General features: G+C 41.1%; 1 protein-coding gene across 1 annotated transcript; it reads left to right on the top strand.

The window, feature by feature from the left end:
- The first annotated feature begins 1,798 nt into the window (after positions 1-1,798).
- DHCR24 (24-dehydrocholesterol reductase) lies at positions 1,799-22,894 on the top strand. The gene is made up of 9 exons (XM_026707242.2): positions 1,799-2,547; positions 13,816-13,971; positions 14,456-14,561; positions 14,775-14,893; positions 14,984-15,247; positions 16,778-16,921; positions 17,487-17,684; positions 18,147-18,325; positions 19,005-22,894. Exons 1-9 carry the CDS (start codon positions 2,317-2,319, stop codon positions 19,156-19,158), a joined length of 1,551 nt encoding a protein of 516 aa, XP_026563027.1. The 5' UTR covers positions 1,799-2,316; the 3' UTR covers positions 19,159-22,894.
- Positions 22,895-23,029: the final 135 nt, after the last annotated feature.

The following is a 23,029-nucleotide window of genomic DNA, read 5'->3' as shown; positions in this document are numbered from 1 at the left end:
TTGCCATTGCTAAGCAAAGCGGTTGTTGAGAGTCCAATTTTAACAACCCTTTTTGCCAGTGTTAAAGAGAATCACCGCATAAATGAATTATGAAGTCATTAAGAAAATCTGCCTCCTCCCCCCTTGATTTTCCTTGTTGGAAGCTGTCTGGAAAGATCACAAATGGCAATCCCATGATAAAGACACACCAGTTGCAAAGCGCCCAAATTTTATTCACACAATCTTGGGGATGCTGCAAGGATCATCAGCGCATGGTAAGTCACATTTTTCAATGTAACTTTGAACAATCATTAAACAAATGAACATTTATTTATTGAATCATGTGAAAATAAGAATATTATACCCATGAAGACATTCACATAAGGATTTTTTTCATGAAAAAAAAATCCAAATTTTTAACAAATAGAAATACTAATGAGAAGAGTGGCATTGTTTTACATTTTTGCAAGTTATTTCAGTATCTGCCAAATCATTTTGATTTCATGGACGACTGAGAGAGTTGTGGGAAACTCCTTGGGCCATACTTTAAACTTACAGAATTCCGGGCGCCATGCCAAAAGTCAGCACGTGCCTTGAAAGATATTCCTGCCATACAATTGTATCCTGCTCAAATCCTTTAAATGTGGTGTGGTACGGTCTGCCAACCAGTCTCTGCCCATTCATTCTAGGTAACACGCTGATCCGCATGGTTTTATTTTGCCTACTAATGAATTTGCTATGTCCAAAGGCTGCAAACTCCTGACTTGTTCAGTCTTGCATGTAATATGGCAAATACCCACATCCTGCAGATGGCTTGCCTCGTGCTGTGACAACAGGCCAGGGGACAGAGGAGACCCGGAGAGCAATTCCCAGGCAAGGTGCCACAAATCAACGCGTGGCTTGAAATGGACCCCCACGGTGCTTGTGCCAATATGCCTGGCTGCTCTTTCATGCAAGCATGCCAAGTTGCATTTTCAAGCTTATAGAAATGGTTGACTGCCCAGTCCATTTTCTAAACTCATTTCATGGGGAAGAGGCAGGCTATAATTAATAATACAGAGCAGGGGAAGAACTACATTTAGCCGTGCAAGCTGTGTGAAGGTTTAAGACATCATTTACAGGGAGGAAAGAGTCCGTGAAGAATGTCATGAAGCCTGCATTTTTATCCCTCCTCCCAGAAAAAAAAAACCATCAATAGTTACGGCTAGTCGGACGCAGCCAAACTACTTATGGTAAAGATCAATTCATTTTTGTTGCCTTCCCTGGATCGGAGGTTTTTAATCCGAGCGGAAAACTCGGGACAAGTTTTCTCTTCTTCGCTTGGGCAAAATCAGATTCGATCCTTGTCAATTCAATCGTTTTGCCCGGTTTTTCTCAACAAACACCTGCTCGCGCCGCTCCGTTGGGTCCGATCCTGAAGAAAAAATACCTTGGGGAAATCTCCCCACGCTCAGAGGCTACGCTCCATTTGGGTCTCTCGCAAGGCTGAGCACCCCCTCCTTTCCAGGCAAAGACATGTTTTGCAAACCCGTTCCGAGGGCGCGGACCCACAAAGAGCCCATTCTTCGCGCTAACTCAACGCTCGCGCCGTTCCGAAAGCCCCGATCTCCAGTTTTGGGTCCGTTTTCCCCCCCGACCCCCCACACCCCACCACTCGTCCCTTCTACCGGCCCTGGCTTCCCTCGACCAATCCCACCGCTCGGCGCCTGATCCGATCCAAACGGCGCTTTCCCATTGGTCGAGGGGTATCCCTCTCCTCACCGGCTCAACCAACCCGAAGAGAGATAAGCGGGATGGGGTGGGGATGACGGGAGGTGGTGGCTTGCGCCCGTTGTAAAAAGATAAGTGCCGGTGGGCGCGATCCGTGGGGTTTCGGTGATCCGGTTCGGTGAAGGGGGCTTCCCGTCCGGGGTGCAGAGCGAGAGGAAAGCAGGAGTCAAAGGCCATTTTGGGAATAGACTTTAGGGAAGAAAACGTGAGAATTGGAAGTGGGCGAGGGAGCATCTTATTCTGACCTTATGGAGGCACTTTGGGGGGATCCTTGAGCACCGTCTAGAAAGAGGATCTATGCATTAGTAGCCAGAGAGAGAGAGAGAGAGAGAGAGGAAGCATAGTAGAGACAACTCCTTAAAAAGGCGCGGGTTTTGATTGCAAAACCTAGGGAAGCGGCTGGAGAAAGGTGGGGCCGAGAGGTTTCAGGTTGCTGAAAGTCGCGGCCGTTGCGCCGAAGGGCAAGCAGCAGCGTGGGCTGTGCATCGCCTTGCTTGCGATCCTTGCAAGCCCGGCGAAAAAGAGGGAAGCGGCAATTGGCGAAGTGGCGGAGAGGCTGAAGCGAGGATGGGGCCTCTGCTGTCTCTAGGCATTGGGCTGCTGCTGTTCTTGCTCTGGGCTCGCTATAGGGGCATCGAGTACGTGCTAGTCCACCACCGTTGGATTTTCGTCTGCCTCTTCCTGTTGCCCCTTTCGGTCCTTTTCGACATTTACTACCAGCTCCGGGCTTGGGTGGTGCAGAAGCTGCACTGCGCTCCTCGGCAGCACGACCTGCGCGTTCGGAACATCCAGAAACAGGTAAAAGGGACCAGTGGAACTGACTTGGGTTGGAGGAGGGCGGGGGGAAGTTTGGTGGGTTTGTTTTTTATCCCCCCAAAATCCAGAATGCGAAGGGGCCGTTGGTTCAGTGACCTTAAATGAGCTTGAGGGTGTTTTTTCTGGGTGGCTTTCCGATTAGAGAGGCAAGCGTGAGTTTTACAAGAGTTCCTCTCACAGTTCCCCATTGCATTGTCTTGGCTCACTGGAACGATTCAGCCGAAACAAATCTGGCTGATGAGAATACTCTTCTTTCTTACGAGGTTTCCTTTATTTTGATTTTAACTGATCAATATTTTTTTTAAAAAAAAACCTTGTTGATAAGGAAAGGAATTTATTAAGTTAAGCTTGACTTTTGTTTCCTAAACAGTGCTTTTTTTTTTGCCATTAGCAGCTCAGCAGTTTCAGCAATGCAGTGCCTGAGTTGGAAGAGCGGGGGAAAGACTTTTGAAGCCAATACCAGTTGGCATGTTGCTTGCTTGTACCATGTTATCTAAGCCAAATCTATTTTCTTTGTGACTCTGGTCAGGGTGATAAATCGTACAATGCAACCCATCCCAGTTGATAACTTTTGGGGGGAAAACATAATAATAGTTGGTTGAAACTGCAAGGAACAGAGGGAATACTTTGCTGGGGATTGTCAGTTTTTGTAGTGTTGGAAGAAATATCCACCTGGTTCAGTTCCAAGCCAGGAGAAAGACACTGGAAACATGGAGACTGATTGGAAAGATGGTTTAATGATGGGTTCTGGGCAGCTGACCACATGGATTTGAGAGTTGGGATTTTTCATACCTTCCCTTGGGTTTTGCACTTGAGCTTTCCGAACATGTATTCTATAGGCTGTTAGACTTCCCATGTAGGAATATGGAGCCTTGGCAGGGCAGTGGTTAGAGTGCAGTACTGCAAGCTACTTCTACTGCAATTTGGAAGATCGAATCCCAGCAGGCTCAAGGTTGACTCAGTCTTCCATCCTTCCGAGGTGGGGGCAATATGCTGACTCTATAAACTGCTTTGAGAGGACTGTAAAGCACTATAAAACGGTATATAAGTCTTAAGTGCTATTGCTATGTAGTGGCCATAGCTGCGCTCTATAGGCAAAGTACAAAGTACAAGAGTGTTCACAGCATGACTACTATTATGAGACAACCCAGGAGCAAAACACAGCACACAGAAGCTTAAACATTTAACAGTGGTTTATATACAAGACATATACAGAAATATACGTGGTAGGCAAATACCTGACAAGTAAGCAATCTGCTTAACTGTACATTGAGAGCTCTGCAATGAAGACAGGACAAAGGAAAGAACAAGCCCTCTAATGGCTGCCTTATATAAACACCTTTTAAAGAAGTAAAACTTCTGTGGACCCATACATAGTCTTAAGAAAGGCAATACCAATGCTGATTCATCCTCATTGCATCAGCCTTACATTATATTAACCTTATAGCAACTGGTCAGCTCTTAAAACGCAATATCTTAACATAAATCCTAGATTTTTGTGAGGCCAAATCCTAGATTTTGGAGGTTTGCCAATGTGCAGTCCAGGCTATTTTTTAAAAAAAAAATAGTGCACAATGAGCCCTGGGATTTCTACTAATGAGACCACCCATGAAACATATTCAGCCTTAATGGGCAACTGAAGAACCTCATTTGTGAGTCACAATCCGGGCTTGAGGCTTAGAGATCTCTTTTCTTTCCCTTCTCTTCAGTGAGGGAATTGCCTGAGGGGCATGCCCCTGCTCCCGTGGCAAGGAGATAGGATTGTTTGGGCCTTAGTGCCACAAAGCAAAAATCAATCTAGAAGAAGCTTTATGTGGAGGTGTGTGAAGGGGTTAACCTCAGTCTAATTCTGAATGGGGTATGTGTGTGTGAACAGCTACTTCTGTGTGTAACTACTGCAATACAAACAATTTGAACCAATTTTTGTCATACCAGACAGAAATCCAAGGTTTTCAGGACTTGCTGTGCCAGCCACTTCAAAATGCCATCCCTCTATGAATCCATTTAACTGGTTACAACATAAGTGAGGCAAAAAAGAAAACCTTACAACGAATTTCCACCCCCCACCTCCGCAATAGTCTTTCCAGGTGTCTTCTGGGGATTGAAACGAGTCTTTAATCTTAACTTGTTCATCTCAGGGTCCTCTCTTTCCTGTCTGCTGGGTGGCATAAGGCTTGGCTTGGTGATAAGCTCAGTCAGGCTTGGGAAGGTTGCTCCATTCTGGTTGCTGTGATGACTTTCTAGTGGATGGCTGGATCCAAACCCAATTCCCTGGCTCAGATGGATGGAATTTCTCTGGAGGAAGCATCTGGGTCAGTGTGATCTGTTTCCAAAGGTTGCAGAGTTGTCTGTGCGGCGCTGAAAGATATGAGACCAGGGGGCCCTCCCCCTTTGTGGATGATTCTCCCAGAAAAAGCATTGTTGGAGAATAAGAGATGGGGAGGTGGAGTGGGAGTGGATAGATAACTTGCAGGCAGGGTTTGAAAAAAACATTAAGGTTAACATTTAAGGTGTTAAATTAACAGATAAACACATACAAGTAAATGCAAGAATGAAATTTCTCTTCTAAATGAGCTTAAAACATTCCCTCATAACTTTGGCTGTTGTTAAAAAGTACAGAGAGGGAAGGGGAAAACATGAACACAGTTCTCTTTACTTTCTGCTTTCTTTCTGCTATCCAGACAAACTAGGGTGAAGGCATTTTCTTTTCATTGCTCAATTTAACATTATTTTCTATCAATTTAATTATTTTTTTTCTAGGGATCGGAGACATTTAACAGTTACAATTACATAACACACAAAGACTTTGACACAAACATGCAAACAAGGAAAAGAGAAAGAAAAGGACAGCAGAATTCTCAGTTTTAGGCCCTGGTCATCCCCATCATAAATCTCCGTTAACTCAGGGAAGGCACAAATCTTAACGAACATATCCTGTGGTTGCATGGAAGAGAGAGGGGGTGATGGAAACCCCAACGTTCCTATTTATATATTTCCCTTTTCTTTGAAGTCCCTTTATTTAGCCAAATTGGTTTTCCAGCTTCGTCCCTGAGCAAAGCCCACTCTACACAATTTGCTCACACTTTCTTCTTACCAGCATCTGCTATTCATCCCAAGACTCGAGCAAATCTCCTAGGGAAGTTCCTTTCTCAACCCTCGAGCCACAGCTTCCCATGTTCCCCTTCCAATGTGGGGTTCACTTTGGCTTAGCCTGATCACAACCATCAGTTTTCGGATGGAAAAAAAAAATCTGGGAGGACTTTGGTTCCTTCACAGAGTATGGGCACCTCCTTTCGTAGGGAACACAGCCATCAGTTTTCAAAAGCGGGAATGGGAGGACCTGCTGCCCCTCAGTTTTCAGACCCTCAGGAGTCTGGGAGGACCTGATTTTCTTGAGAAGTCAAGTACAGGCACCTCCTAACACAGGACTTTGCTCAGTGACTTCCCAACTGGTTACTCTTTCATTCACTTTTCCATTCCATTTTCACATGGCCTCTCCCTTTTCCCTAACAGAAGGTCCTATGCTCTTGCAAATCCCTCATGCTTTCCAGATTCTGTTGGTGGAACAGATATTTCTGTGGTTAGGAAAGGCACCGAGGGAGCAGGATCCAGCTGTGATTGGTAGAAGACTCCTCACACTACAGACATATACACATTTCCCTCACTTTTCTGGGCTTTAAAGTTCAAATTTAGAGGTACTCACCTTCTTTCCAAGCAGACTTTGAGCTCAAAACCCCTTTACTAGCCTTGCACCAAGCGGCCCAAGTCCAGGGCAATCCACCCACAGACACAATGGGTCTGTTGCCAGCAAGGGAGGCTTACCCGGCCAGGTCCGTTGGTCATGTTAGCTTGGGGTGCCAAATTGTTGGAAGAAATATCCACCTGGTTCAGTTCCACGCCAGGAGAAAGACACTGGAAATATGGAGGCAGATTGGAAAGATGGTTTAATGAACCATCAGAACCACATGGAAGTGAGTGTAGGGGATTTTCATCCCTTCTCTTGGGCTTTGCACTTGAGTTTCCTTTTCCTGGGCAAGAACATATATTCTATTGTCTGTTGTCAGATACCCATGGGGCCATGTAGAAGTTACATATGGGTCATAACTGGCTCTATAGACAAGGTATAAATCCTAGGTGTTTGAACTAAGTTTGGTTGATGTTTGTGAGGGTGATACAGTGAAGGGGCTTGTGTTCTGAAAGGGTATTAGGCAATTCCTATCGTGGCTTAATGGCTTTCATTTGGCTCTTGGGTAAGGATTTTTGCTTATGAATAGAGCTACCTAGTTACTTGTCTTCTTTCAATAAGCTCTGTATCTCTTAAGTGCTGACATCTGCTGTGGGCTATTAAGAAAAATGGAGGGTGCTTTCTCCCTCTAAAAAACATGTTCTTCCATTTCTCTTTTGGGGAAATACAATATTTTACCATTTTTAATATTCCTCAAAATGTTTCATTCTTCTAAGAGTGGGGGTGGGGTGGTTTCCCACAGTCGTTCTTGTGATAGATGCCCAGAACATGCTATTCTTGTGAGCCCACTCGCTTGTCTATGCTTTGGTGCATTTACCTGCATGGTTTTTCACGTTGCCTATGGCTACCAGGCTAAGTATCCATGAGGAATCAGGCAGGTGATGATGAAATTGATCTATGCAGTGTTTCCACTGATTAGTCATGCCTGGCGTTATTTTCTATAATGCCTTGATGGAAATAGTAATTTCACATTTTCCTTTATAGCAACATTCATCCCTGCTTTTTCTCCTAAATTATTCTGGGATTGGAGGATTGAACTAGGATTAATTAACAGTTTGGAATCTCTTCTGACAAGAGCAGCTGAAGGAACCTTCACCAATGGTCTCTCGTGTTGTTTAATGCCTCTTTTTAAAAATTGCCAAAGACTGGATCTAGAATTTTCTGTAAGCAGAATGTGGACTCTGCCATCTGCATGTTCTTGATATTTACTTTATTACAATGTAGTGCTTTTTGCTGTGGTTGGCAAAGCAAAACCAGATCAATTATTTTACCTAAAAATGAAGGAGCAAAGAAAACTAGCAAATTCCTCGTATTCATATGACATTAAGTTTAAAGGTTCCAGCATTATTATAAACGCAATAAATGGATAGTGTGCTAAAAGTTTGTAGATTGGGAAATATTGGCTTATAAACTGAAGTCAATTAAAAGCAACTATATAATTGGCTGAGGAAGAATTCATAGGCTTTTCTATTCATTCTCTGCTTTTCTCGGAGCCAATGTGGAACTGGTTGTGGACAACTTATAGACAGCCAAGTCCACTACAGCATTACCACTGTTGGAGTTCTCATAAACATTATCACAGACTGCAACTTCCAGGTGCAGTCTAACTGGGTGCCTGGGAATTCTATGAACCATTGAATAAAGTTAATTTAACAAATGTTTATGGGTGTATATCCAATTGCTGAAACATTTTGAGATGGGAAGTCCTTTTTTGTTACATCTCTCTTGGAAATATGCCATTAGTTGGCTAAGCTACTTCAGAACCAGCCCAGAGACTGTAATTTAACACAGTTTGTCAGATTGTTTTAAGTAGAAGGCTGAAATGTAGGACTGTCGTCCAAATGAGCTTTTAAACATAATCAGCTTGGCAGCCGAGACCACATAAGTTACAGAGAGGGAGGAATGGCAGGGTACAAAAGGAATACTGGATTTTGAGTCAGATTGGAAGTACAGTTGTTTGTACTCTGAGTAAGAAGAAAAGCTGTTCTACTGCAGAAGGTAAACCTTATTGAAAGTAGTTGGGTTTACTCTGTTTCTTTGGAAGTTTAATGAAGACTTAAAGTGGAAGATCTGTGGATTGTTGAAGTGGTTTTGTATAACTACGTGGAATAGAATGTGCCAGATGTCTTCCTATATCTCCACTGCCATATCAAGTAGATTATATCATTCCTTTTCTAACTTCATAACTTTGCAGGATATTTAATTAGCACAGGTGTTTCTCCCTTCCTCCAGCTGTGTGCTCTCTACTACTTTTTTCTCTCTAAAACAAGGCTGTCAAACTCCCGGCCCATGGGCCTGATACCAGAGGTAGTATTCAGCAGGTTCTGACCAGTTCTGGAGAACCAGTAGCGGAATTTTTGAGTAGTTCGGAGAACCGGCAAATATTACCTTTGACTGGCCCCGCCATCTCTACTTTATTGTAGTAGGGCTGTATTCTTATTATCCTTCTCATCTTTCCTACAATGTTCTCCTATTGATATCTTATTCTTATATTACTTCATTGTTTGTATGTACACTTGGGAGCTTATGCACTGGAGACAAATTCCTTCGCGCTTTGCCAAGAATTTTATTCTATTTCTGAGGTGAGCATGCTATTAATAAGATGCTATACAAATTGGAGGTTAAGGCTGTAAAAGTTATTGAAACTAGTCAATGTAATTTAAGGTGTTGATTGTGTTCCAGGCTTAATTGTTAGGACACTGTTAGCAACAGCTGGCAAGTATTTTGCTACTTGTTAAAATTGGTGAAAGGGGTACATTTATACTTCACTATCTCATTTGATTTTTATTCCTCCCTTATAATAATAGGCTATCATTTCACATCTGTGGGTATACATGGTGTAAACTCTTTGTTCTCCATCAGTTCCTTAAGAAAGCAGATTCTATACTACAGTTTGTATCAGGATTTGAAGACTTCTTGCATGGAGAAGAGTAAGCACTGAGATTTTGGACAATGCCGCAAATGGGATTGCACTGATATGATGCAATATCCAAGGGTTGCGATGAGAGGACATAAACAGAAACCGGTCTGGAGGAATGCTGATGTCCACACCCAAATCACCAAGTGGTTGGTACGGAGCCCCTAAAAACACCCTACTGTTCCTGAGTTACTGTACTCTTCTCCATGCAAGAAGTCTTCAAATCCTGATACAAACTTTGAGGGAACCAGCAATGAAGTTTCAGGCTCCAACTCTCATAAAGTTTAATATTGTACCGTATTCCTTTGCAGCACCTATAGGAACAATGGTTTTAAATGAGCTAGCCGACAATTTCCTTGCTTTCTCAAAGGTTTTCCTAATTTGGAAAAACTCATTCTCTGGATTTAAAACATCTTTAACTGCAATAGATTCAGAGGCTGTTCTTTTGAAACATCAATCTATTAAATACTCCACAGAGGGGCACGCAGCCAATGGGGCTGGTTAGTGCCCTGAAGCCCCCACCCCCACCCCTTTTTAATTCTGGATTTTAATTATTCTTATTGTTAGCTGCTTTATTATACTATTTATATATAGCTTTTCTGTTTTTATATCTATTTGTACACTGCTTAGTCTCACTCTAGGAGGGAAATGGACAGTCTCTATGTTAAATAAAAAAATAAAATGCTACTATCTTACTACTTGTGGATTGGAAGATAATGCTAGGATTAATTACTGAAAACACATGAGGTGTAGGGCAGAAGATAATTTAAATTAAATCATATGCCTTTCCCCAGATTATTTTTTTCAGGGAGGGAAGGACAAGTGATAACAAAAGACAATTCTTTATTCGTTCTTTATTCTTGACTCAGAACTGTATGTCAGGTGAGTTCCCATGGATCTCAAAAACAAAACAAAAGAGACAAAAGTTGGTTTATTGAAGGCACCTCACACACACAAAAAAGAATCAGCAATCCAAACCAGAGTAAGGGAAAGTGAAAGAATGAGCTTCTTTGAAGTTGTCTTTTCAGTGCAACTATTTTAAGCCAGGCAGACTAACTGGATTTTCAAGTTCGCAGAAATTCTGACTCCTACAGCATAGGTTTTTTTTTTTTTAATATTTATGTCCATGTTTCAGGGCGAAAGGAGTGATTACTAAAGCATGGAAGAAAATACCGTGACAAAGCAGGTTTTATGAAAGAGGAAACAACAACAGAAAAATCCCTAACAAAGCATCCTGAAATCTTGAACTTTTTGTTAGAACGAAAGCTTGGAATCTGAAGTTTGCGCTTCATCGCCAAACTCTGTTGTAATAGGTTGAGGCGGAGAAGCAGGCAGAGAAATCCTCTCACCCCTCTTCGGAAGCACTCGGACCAACCTCTTGGGCAGTCTCCACTTCGGCTCGCCCGAGTCTCTTGCGCCACCGGACAATCCACACTCAGTGCCGCGTCCGATCCAAATCACTTTTCCATAGATTGGATAGGATCCCGCTTTCCTGACTCCTGATCACGCGAAGGGGCGGCAGCCGATCTGGGTTGTCACAGCATGGTGCGATCTTGCAGTCAGCAATTAGAAGAGCAGCTGAAGTCGAGAAGTCACGGAAAGGCTGAAAATGAGGCTCCTTTCTACCGGTGTCTGTAGAGATTAGCCTGCTGCTTTGGGTTCATTGCAGAAGCAATACGAGATAATCCATTTTCATGTGCCTATTTATGTCCCTTCGGTTGTCTATTACCAGCTCCACACCTGAGCGGTGCAGAAGCTGCAGGATGAATGAATGAATGCTTTATTGTGCGATTAGACACACAAGGAATTTGTCTTGGTGCATATGCTCTCAGTGTACATAAAAAGAAAACATACATTCATCAAGAATGGATGCTCCCCAAAAGCATGACTTGCGAGTCCTGAACATATTAATATAATCAAGTTGGGATGAGCAGAACTATTTGGGTTGAGGGGGGTGGAAGAGTTTTTTAAGGTCTAAAATCTAAAGGTAGCATTTATTCTGCAATATTGAGTTGGAAGGTGTTTCTGTATCTCTGAAAATCTTTTCTGTTAGAAAAAAACACACATGTTTGACGAAGGAGGATGTTTTATTTTGTTTTTCCTCTGGATGTTTACGGTTGATACATTTGAATTGTGCTTATGCAAACACTCCCAGATTGGTTTGCATCATTGCAGTTATATATTTTGCTATTTTCTCTTTTTTTAATAGTAAAACATCACTAGAAGACCAATAGAAATACAGGTAATTTTGAAAATAATATATTGTAATCGTGCAGTTAATTAAAAAAAACCTAGATAAATTATAGTAAATAAACAACCATACCACCCATCCCAGAAAAAAAGAAACCCCTCAAAAAACTATTGGCCATTTAGTTATATTGGATTGCCTGGGAGAACAATTAGCAGTGTGCTATATTGCAGAATGTTGTAATAAGACAGCTTAGTGGGGCTGTGACGTTCAAATGTCATATGTCTGAACAATAAGCATAATAAAAGTAAGTTCGTACATGGATGAGCATTATCTCTGGATAATGTGTTGGTTTCATTTTATTGCGGGCCCTGCAAATCAATGCTGTATGCTGGGTCCTGCATATAAGATGGAAAAATACCCTTATGGTTTGCCTTGTGGCATAAGTATTGCAGAAGGGGGGGGGGGATTCTGGCAATGAGCCACAAATCATGTGCCGTGACTGGTTAAATAGTATCTCCCTTCCCCCAGCAAAACTAACCAGCGGTTAAGTGGGAGCAGGAGGCAAGAGAGCCAATTTTCCAGCAACCTGAAAGATTAGAACACGATAGTGGAACTGTGCACAATCCATGGGTATGTGGGAATTGTTTGGCTATGCAAGAAAGGGAACAGGGAGCATAAATAAAGGTGAAATAGTATGGGAGAGTAGTCAGGAGTGAGGCATGCCAGCCATGGGGGTGGGGCGGGGTGTTGAGTTAAAGCGCCTAACGTCCCTGTCCTATTTTTTATTTTTCTTACAAGTATCTATGTCATGTATTCAAAACTATATTTATTATCTTGTAAGCAATTGACAAAACAGTTGTGTTGCCTTTGGGAGAGGCTGTAGGATTTCTGTTCTTAGAAACATTTTTGTGGAAAGCTTAGCAAAGTGTATAAAAGTGATAGTGACGACAAGAAGTCAGCAGGGGCCAAATGGAGTATGATAGGAAAGTCCAGTACTCCAGCTTAAAAAAAAAGCTCTCCATTGCATGACATAAAGCAGTGGCCCCCAACCTTTCTTGAACCAGGGACCAATTTCACGATTATTTATTCTTCCACGGACCGGTACCTGAGTAACGCGAGACTCCACCGCCATCAGGATGGCTCTTCGTTTGAAGCCGCCCCCCCCTCGACGAAACTAAGGCGCGAGCACCCAAACGCCGCTTTCCAACTGAAAACCCAGAAGCGCTGTCGAAACAAGATGACGGCGCCCAAGCTTTGCGGTCCGGTAAAAAATGATCCACGGACCAGTACCGCTCCGGGGATCGGTGGTTGGGGACCCCTGACATAAAGGGCAACTGGAGAAAGGCAGGCAGGGAGAGGACGGTACAAATGTCCACAGTATTCTGCCATCTTACTGCCCTGTTTTGCTGGGAAATAGGTTTGGGAGACTTGTGTAGGGCCTGGAGATGGGTTGGGGCTTTCTTTTGCTGTTCCTTTTTTGGACCCAACTGAGAGGTAGATTCTACTTTTCAAGGTAGTTATATTTTCACACTCTCCATCTTACAAGGATTACTGACTATGTTCATTCCTAAAGAGCTATGATAGTTAGTTTCAGGGGGCATCTGCAGGGCAAGTTTTTTTTTAAAAAGGCAAAATTTCTGAGTAAGACAATGCAATTACACTTTTAGTGTTAGGCATCTGTTAGAGAGCCTGTTCATTAACTAAAGAAGAAAATTATAGTTTATGGTAGAGTAAAGCTTTTAAATGTAAGCTTAGGAATATTTACCTGAATGTCATACCAAACAAAACATTGATTTTCAATTCTTTTTTTTTCTCCTCGGATACTTGATATGAGTAAAGCCCATTTATGCAAGTCTGTTATTTCTAAGAACAATTTATTTATTATTGAGGTTATTGTTTCTTGGTTCTCTGTAAGAGTCACTTTTACTTAAAAGGTGAGATAATTCAACAATGTTGAAAATTAACAGAGAACAAATTTAGGCCCAGCACTTACATAAGATTTTCGTGCTTTGGACTCCCTTAGCTCTTATTCTGGTCTTGATTTTTAGCTAATAAACAATGCATGTTTAGTTGGCAATGGCATTCACCTAACATGTTTCTCCTGAAAACTTTATATACTGTAAGGATGCGATGCAGCCAGAACTAAGTTTCTTATTTGCAAGCTACCTGCTAACAACTAAAATTGAGAGTAATAATATGTGATGTCGGTGCCAGTTTAAGGTTATATGACTGTAGGCCACATTGACTGATAGCGCCACCTGTGAAGAATGCAAAGATTTATGTTTTTAGAATGATTTGGAAAGAAGGACAGCTTTGGCACCCAAAGCTAGTACTTATTTGGCCTTAGCTTCAAGCTGCCACTGTACAAGGAAGTGATTCCATTTTCTTTTCTTGTAGGTTCGAGAATGGAAGGCAGAAGGCCAAAAAACATATATGTGCACAGGCCGTCCTGGCTGGCTTACAATGTCTCTTCGTATTGGGAAGTACAAGAAGACTCTAAAGAACATCACAATCAACCTGATGGATATTTTAGATGTAGACACCGAGCGACAGGTACCTTTGGGGTTTTCCAGAGGAAATTGCTTTTGAGCTGAGCAAAACAATTAGTCCATTGTTGTGGGATTGCAATTGCTTTCTTCCAAGATGGTTTTTTTCCCCCCAGCTCTGCAATTACTTTCAGCTCTGGATTTCTGGTGGTCTCTGTTTTCTAGTTTTATAACAATTCTTTTTAAGAATTGTACGTGATCCTCTTAAGTGTGGTACGATCCTAATTTTCATAAGGACACTTGCTATAGTCCATAGTTCTATTTTCAAATCCCTTCCTAATGATCCCAAGAATTGTATCTGCCCTTTTTATATTACAGATACACACTGGGTGGACATTTTTCATCAAGCTGACCACTATGATGTCAGGATCCTGTTCCTGATCCATCACTTCTAGTTCAAATCTATTAATGTATAGGTTGTTGTGCAAATAAAGGAATTGTTATGCAGACTGGTGGATGTTATCTAAGCCATAAAATGTGTTCTGTTCTAGGTTGTACGGGTGGAGCCTTTGGTATCAATGGGACAATTAACAGCACACCTGAATCGTATGGGCTGGACTATTCCAGTGGTACCAGAACTTGATGATCTTACAGTAGGTGAGAAGCCTTGGAACATGGAAATCAGGACCACTCCGTTTATTAAACTACTTGGTCATAACTTTACATACGAGAATGTTAAGCATAAGAAGTTCCATGCGTATATATGATTTCTTTTGTTTTCCTTGCTGTAGATACTCTTGTTTCTGAACTACTGCTCTGTAAAGTTTAGCATGTATTTCAGCTCATTCTTGATTATGGTCTCTTGCATAGGTGGTCTGCTCATGGGAACTGGCATTGAATCTTCCTCTCATATCTATGGATTATTTCAACATATCTGTGTGGCCTGTGAGCTTGTTCTTGCCGATGGCAGCCATGTGAGATGTACCCCGGTAAGAAATTATGTTCCTTTGCCATGATTTAAGAAATTATGCCAGCTCTGTTTTGAACCAGTTCTGCTTAGCGTGGTGTGCTTTTTGCAGGAGGAGAACTCAGATTTATTTTATGCAGTGCCTTGGTCTTGTGGCACATTAGGTTTCTTGGTTGCAGCGGAAATAAAAATGATCCCATTTAAGAACTATGTGAAATTACACTACGAGCCCGTGAGAGGATTGAAAGCCATCTGCAAGAGATTTGCTGAAGAATCAGAAAAGAAAGAGAATCACTTTGTAGAGGGCATTGTATATTCTTTGGAAGAGGCTGTCATAATGACTGGAGTTTTGACCAATGAAGCTGAGCAAGAAAAGGTAACCTAACTTTATTATCCTTGTCAATTAAAAGGGGGCATAAGAGACAATGACAACATTTTATCTGTTGAAAAAGCAAGTTGTTTCTTCTAAAAACTAGAGACTCTATTTATACTGTCAATGCATGTTTATGTATTGTAAAGACTTTGTCTCCCCCAAGTGTTTCTCAAATTTGGCAACTTTAAGATACGTGGACTTCGATTTCTAGAATTCCCCAGCCACTATGGCTAGCTAGGAAATCTACACATCTTGAAATTGCCAAGTTTGAAAAACATTGTCCTAAAATTGTTTTCCATTGTTCCATGCAGAATAATTCTAAAGGTCCTTTAGTATTGGGGTATGGCTTTTAAAACTAACTGTGAAGTAACTAGATCTAATGTCTCCAGCAAGTCAATGTCTATGCTGACGGGGACAATAGAAGTGCTTGTCAGAAATCAAGTTAGAAAAACCTAAGCTAAATGAATTAAAACATTCTTAGCTCTCTGCAAATTAAAATTGCGATACTTGTCAAAGACAGTTGAATTGCAATATGGGAGGAAAGGCTTGACTAAAGGAGCTTATAATGATTAGAAGAGTTAACCCCAGCAGGCCTTTTCATCATTTGGTGTCTGCATTTTTGTGGGTGAGATACATTTAGTGTGAAGGTCCAGTAATGGCACTCAGAATAATCATCATTTGTGGAAATTAGATGCTGCCTGTTCTGACCAAGGCTTCCTGAGACAGTAACAATCACATGTTGTTCTCCAAAACCTTGTTTTTATTTCAGCAGCTGTGAATTATATGCATTCACAGCCTTTAATGAGTCCCAAACAGTTTATGAATAGTCCAACAGAAGTCTGCCACAGTCTTTCGGGATAAGGCTGATAAGCACTCACCTTTATGTTCCTTGAAATACTGCCAACGACTAAATTGCCAATTGGAGCACAAAAGGCCAAAAGGAGCACAAAGTCAACATGGAGCTTCAGATTTTAAACTGACCACAACAATCGAAATTGCTTCCTGCAAAGGCTCATCTCCCTTTGCTCCTCCTTTATGTCTTATGGGAGGAGCCAATCATCTCCAAGCCTTACTCCTGAGTCGCCCCTTTTGTCTTAACTGTTCTTGCCTTCTGGCAGCTCTGCACAAGCGCTCACTGAGAACAGGCTCCCCCCGTTCCTCTGCCTCGCTGATGTCAAATTCTGTAGGCTCCAGAGTCAGCACATAACTCTGGCCCTGGCCCATCACTATGTCAGACATAGATCCCTCGTCCGAGTCCTCCCCCAGAAAACAGGACGGGCCCATGTTCCTCCCCACTGTCTGACTCTGCTGCTACCTCCGCAGGCCGCTGGCAGACCACAACACAATATTAATCCTATACAATCATGTATTAAATGTGGTGGCAAACAGAATGCATTGTATTTTTGGTACATTATGTCAATAGTAGAACGTTGCCTCATTCTTAAAACACATCTTTAATTAAACTGTAACTTTGTAAGGCTATATCATTCAACAGAATTATATTTTCATTATTTTCCTGTTCTTTCCATCAAGGTCAATAAAATTGGGACGTACTACAAACCATGGTTTTTTAAGCATGTGGAGAATTATTTGAAAGCTAATACCACAGGAACAGAATATATTCCAGCAAGAGATTATTATCACAGGCATACAAGGAGCATTTTCTGGGAGCTCCAGGTGAGGATCTACATGTAATTTATTATACTGTGGATACTTAAGACCAGCTTTTCTGTCAGCCTATCCTATGGATACTTCCTGCCTTAATTATTAACTCACTCTGCAGATTTATATGGCCATGTGTATTAACCAACTAACTCTGGGTGGCTGACAAGATTTAAGAAACAAAAACATACAGTATATATAAAAACCTTAAAAATAAAAGCACTGGGGGAGATCTATTTTGCAGAAGTCTGAAATGAGTTTTGAAAAGAGCTAGGTGAAGCCGCACTGACATTTTACTTCATTCTCGCCCAACTCACCAGCAACAGCGGAGCAGCATATAGAAATAGAAACGGAGGCATAAAACAAGCACAGATTTGAAGGGGAGGGATGGTTTTCTTCATAGAGCAAAAGATGAATTAACAAGGGACTGCACATCTCACCCTACTCAGTGCCTAGGGAAGGAGCTACAGCTAGTCATGGAGAATTTTTTTAAAAAATACTGACTAAAGTTGCTGATGTATGCAATTATACTGATTTTAAGTCTTTCCTTTTCTTACTCTTAGCATTGTTTCCCTTACAGGACATCATCCCGTTTGGCAATCATCCAATTTTCCGCTGTCTCTTTGGCTGGATGGTTCCTCCTAAAATCTCCCTTTTAAAATTGACTCAAGGTGAAGCCATGAGAAAGCTCTATGAGCAGCACCATGTGATACAGGACATGATGATCCCCATGAAGAGTCTTGAACAATGTATTCAAACTTTCCACAGTGTCATTAATGTAAGACCGGCTTTCCTAAATCCAAGACGGGTCATGGGAGCAGGAATAAGATTGGTTTCTTACTTAATACACGTGTCAACTCATAAAATATTTCTATGGTCTTTTATAAGATTATTTCTGTAAAAACCAAAAATAATTAATGCTTAAAATAAAGCCCTTGTATCAATGGTAGGATTCAGAAAGCACAAAAGTGGTTTCCACGAAATTAATAGAATAGCAATAGCTTTTAGACTTACATACTGCTTCGCAGTGCTTTAGAGCCACCTCTAAACGGTTTACAGAATTGGCATATTGCCCCCAACAATCTGGGTCCTCATTTTACCAACCTCAGAAGGACAAAAGGCTGAGTCAACCTTGAGCTGATCAGGATCAAACATGGAGCAGAGTTAGCGTGCAATAATGCATTCTAACTACTGCACTCCTACGGCTCCTAATGCATCTTTTTCCTCTTCTTTTCTGTAGGTTTATCCCCTGTGGCTGTGCCCATTCATCTTGCCTCACAATCCTGGAATGGTTCATCCAAAAGGAGATGAAGAGGAGCTCTATGTAGATGTGGGAGCTTATGGGATGCCACAGACAAAACACTTTGAAGCCATGGCGTCCACCAGGCAATTAGAAAAGTTTGTGAGGAACGTTCATGGGTAAGGATCTAAACCCTGGGAAAAGAGTTGTTTCTAGTCGTATGAGAGCTCTCTTTTGAACTCTTAATTACCCATGATTGCACCCCATTATTTTCCTATTCTGTACAGTAGTTCAGCTTTGGTTCTGCGGCGCACTTGCTGGGACACGCAACTGAATGAAAGGTTTCGTTGACTTGCTAGAACAAAACATGGACATCAACTCTGATCGAGTGGCTTGCCCTGTTTTGCAGACAAAGGTCATCGTTGCCTTCTGATGCCACAGCTCTACGATCTTTCTCATTTCCTTTAGTTTTCAGATGTTATATGCAGATGTTATAAGTCAGAGACGCTGACAGAAACTTGTAGTTTTATGTAAATAAATATATTTAATATCTATATTTGCAACAGACAAGATAGTCAGGCACATCACTTCAACATGAGGTAAATTGTCAGGTAATTCACAGAACGGCATACAGAACACACAGAATAAAAAGGCGGGGGGGGAGGGAAACTCCCCCTTTATACCCACAACCAATCACAATGTAGATTGCCTCATGCAAGAGCCCGTGCTCTGTAACCAATCAACTACAACCATGTGTTCTGGCCCATTATACACTTTTCTGTTCCCGCTATTAAATTAAATATCTTAATAGTCACCTTCTAATGCAAGAACTCTTAACATCTTTCTTATTTCCTTTAGTTTTCAGATGTTATACGCAGACTGCTATATGACCCGGGAAGAATTCTGGGAGATGTTCGATGGCTCCCTATATCACAAACTGAGACAAGAGCTTCAGTGTAACAAGGCTTTTCCTGAAGTGTATGATAAAGTGTGCAAAGCTGCAAGACTTTAAGTCCAACTGGTCTATGAAGCATCTGGGAAAATTTGAGTCTAAATAAAAACTTATTTCTTCTGCTCCTTTCCAAACCCCCCCCTTGTTGCTACTTCAGAGACTCCAAAATGTGAAATTTAGAAGGAATACTTCTGCCTTTGTATGAAAATATAATTGGTAGTATTTGTCTTAAAAACGTGTATGCTTCTTTATCTTCTTTCTAGGAATTTCCATTTTTGACCACTGTGGTTTAATAATAGCTTAGGTATAGATTGATATATTTAGTAGAAGCGGAATAGAAAAATCAGAACCTTAAAATAGAAGAATAACTTCTTATAGATAAATAAGTGGGAGATGTATGCCAGGTCTGCTATTACAGATGTACCATAGGCTCTTTCTGAGAGTTGTGCCAAATAAAACTGCCTTTCTAATGTCACAGTTGCCTATATCAGATAGGTTTCTTTGCCCAGGGTTGAAAAGTCATAATTCGCAATAAAGTCATAATTATAACCTGTCTGAACGCTTTGAATACTATGGATTGGAAACTATTTTTTTGAATTAGTGTATGTTCTTTACAATTCCCTCTCTCTGTGTCTCTCATTTTGTTGACATGTTTTCTTTTGACAGTTTTCATCAAAGTTTATGTGCTGCAGGAAAAAAAAAAAGTCTGTTACAACTTGTGCCCAGGAAGACGACAATTTAAAAAGTTTTTTTCCCCCTTGTTTATAAATGTTACTACTTTTCTTGCCTTCCAGTAATCTGTCTCTTGGATTATGAATGCTGGCTTAACAGTTTCATAAATGTATTTCTGCAAAGTAAAAATCTGTACTTCTGTTTTAATTGTAAAGAGGGCTATCAGTAATCTGATATAAATAGCAAAAGTATTATATTCATTGTCAGGTCAACCTATTTTATGCTTACGTTGTTCATAAAATTCATGGTAAAGGTAGTCCTTGACTTACAAGCTCAATTGAGCGCAAAATTTCTGTTGCTAAGTGAGACAGTGGTTAAATGACTTGTCCCCTATTTTATGACCTTTCTTAGCACAGTTGTTAAGTTAGCAACACGATTGTTAAGTGAATCTGGCATTCCCATTGACTTTGCTTCTCAGAAGGTCATAAAAGGGGATCCCATGACTCCAAGACATTATGAACTAGTTGCCAAGCATCTTAATTTTGATCACATGACCATGGGGATGTTGCAACGGTTGTAATTGTGAAAAACTGTCATAAGCTACTTTTTTCAGTGCTCTTGTAACTTTGGTCATTAAACAAACTTGCAAGTCAAGGACTGCCTGTTAGTGGTGGTGAAGGTTTATATGGTAGATGGTAAATTATTAATAGCATTATATAGAAGTATTCCTCCCCCACTCCTTTTTCCATTGTTATTGATATTACAGGATTTGTCATTTTTCTTCTGCTGAGATTGTTTAGTGCCTTAAATCACCTGAAATAAACTTTGTTTTAGGCCTTCTTGTTTTCAGGAATACAATAGATGTGAGAAATGCTTGAAAAAAAAACTACTTGGAAGGTAGATCTCTTTAAGCTCTTCCCACATAACATTACTGGTAAAGACGCCGTTGCTGGGAGCTTTCACCATCAGACAAATACAACCTACTGATATATCAATTTTTATAATTGTCTGGATGTTGTTGATAATCGAAACACTTGAAACAAAGCTGTTTGGAATAGATAACAGTATTCAGAATTTTGTCCCGTATTGTGGCCTGCACTTTGGAATACTTCCAACTCTTATTTCAGACTTGAGATAGTTTTCACTCAAACCTTTTTGCATATTCTTCCTCTGCTTTTTGACTGAGTGACAATAGATGAGCTAGAAAAATATCTCCTGCATAAATGTATTCCTATAATTTAATATTACAGCAAATAGGTGGTTGGTTGGCCCTAAGAACAGTTGTTGATTACATGATTTTAAAGGGTTTTTATTTGAGATTTGTGTTTGTTTTAATGTCACCAATACTAACCAAAATTGGATCCAAGGACTAAGAATTGCACAGTTCTAGCAAAGAATACATTATTTGTACTTAATACTTCGATGTATTGTGGTCACCAACCAATGGGCCAGGGACCACTGGTGGTCTGTGAGAAAATTTTGGTGGTCTACAGAGAAATGTCACCCCCACAAAGACTCATTTCTGGTGGAGTTTGGGGAAGAGAAAGAAAGACTTCTGCTGCTTTCCTTTCCCTGCTTTCCTTGCATGAAGTCAAAAGTCTCTCTCTCCCCCCTCCCACCCTGAGAAGAGAGCTGGAGATGGTATCCTGTGATCTCAAATAGTAATCGATCGGTAGGAAAATGGTGGGGAATTTTCCTGCAGACTTTTTTGGGGATTTTCCCAGGGTCTGCTGCTTTCTGGAGAGACCCTGGGAAAACGTCAGCAAGCCACCATCAGTCAAAATTCATATTAGTGGTCCGCGGGATTTAAAATTATGAGTTTGGTGGTCCCTGACGTCCAAAAGGTTGGCAACCCCTGATCTATGGCATCTTAACATCTAAACCGTCTATGAGTTTTAAATAGTTGTTGCTATTTATTGGAGAGATTGGTTTAGAGCAGGGGTCTCAACCTCAATTTCATAGAGGGCCGCATCAGAATTGTGTTTGACCTCAGGTGGGACGTGGCCGGCTCAACGTCACTCATGTTGGCCCAAGTGCTCTGCTAGTGAAAACGGGCTCCCAAGCTTTGTTTTCGTCTGCACTGGCCTACAACCCTCTGCCAGTGAAAACAGAACTCGAGAAGGCCACCCGCAGCCCTCCCAACTCCATTTTCACTGGCAGAGGCACCGTGGACCGGTCCTTTTTCCAGAGCGGCCCCGCAGGCCAGTTCTAAGCACCCAGCGGGCCGAATATGGACTGTGGGCCTTGAGTTTGATACCCCTGGTTTAGAGTGAACCAATAAGAACATATTTTAGACCAGAGGTTTCCAAACCTGTCAACTTTAAGACGTGGACTTCAGCTCCTAGAATTTGTCAGCTGTGCTAGCTGAGAAATTCTGGGAGTTGAAGTCCACAAGTCTTAAAGTTGCCACGTTTGGAGACCCCTGTTTTAAACTAATTCAGAAATAGTTCATATCCATGTTGAAATCTAAACATTCCTTGAGAGAAAAACTTGCTTACAACTTTTCTAGTGCCTTCCCAGACATCTGAGAACCATTCCCATACGGTGGAACCTATAAAATACCTGCATAACGACACCACGGTATCAGGCATAAGTTGAATGTGGAAGCAAATCAGAAATTAGACTGAGCTCAATATTTGCGTGTAATTTCTGAAATATGCCTCAGATTATTTACAGTAAGATAAGTAAAGTGGTACCTTGGTACTCATTGCTAATTGGTTCCAGGAGGTGCAATGAGTACCAAAGATGATGAGTACCAAACAAAGTTTAGTCATAAGGAATAATGTAGTGAATCACAAGTCCGCTGATACCAACAGGTTCTAGCTTGTGCATTGAGTATCAAACAGTGAGTACTAGAACAAAATTTTCATGTCAGGATGTGTTAAAAACAAATTCAACAAGTTTCAAAGCAGCTGAGTATCAAGGTATTACTGTATCTGCAAGTTTGATTTTTGTTGCAACAATCCTAGCACACTATTCCAATCATGCAGGTAAATAACAACAGCATCAGTATACTTTGTTTTGCAATTGTCAGTGATGTTGTACTGCTGCACTTGGGCAGAACTTGTACTATTTCCTTATAATTACAGCTATGGTGTGCCTGAATAAAATTGTATGGACAGTATTTTTTTTTCCTTTATTGTACATTTAATATCATAAGTCATTTGGTGCAATGAAGTTCCATAGGTATGTCATGGATCTGCAATCGTTCCTCTTAGTTAATATTTAATTTAGGAAAAAGTTGATTTCTTATCTTTGA

The sequence above is a fragment of the Pseudonaja textilis genome, chromosome 3 (assembly GCF_049901715.1).
Source record: "Pseudonaja textilis isolate UNSWEBS1 chromosome 3, rPseTex1.2, whole genome shotgun sequence".
NCBI classification, from domain to species: Eukaryota; Metazoa; Chordata; class Lepidosauria; order Squamata; family Elapidae; genus Pseudonaja; species Pseudonaja textilis.
The sequence above is the reverse complement of the archived record's forward strand: the minus strand, read 5'-3'. Positions and strand labels throughout refer to the sequence as shown.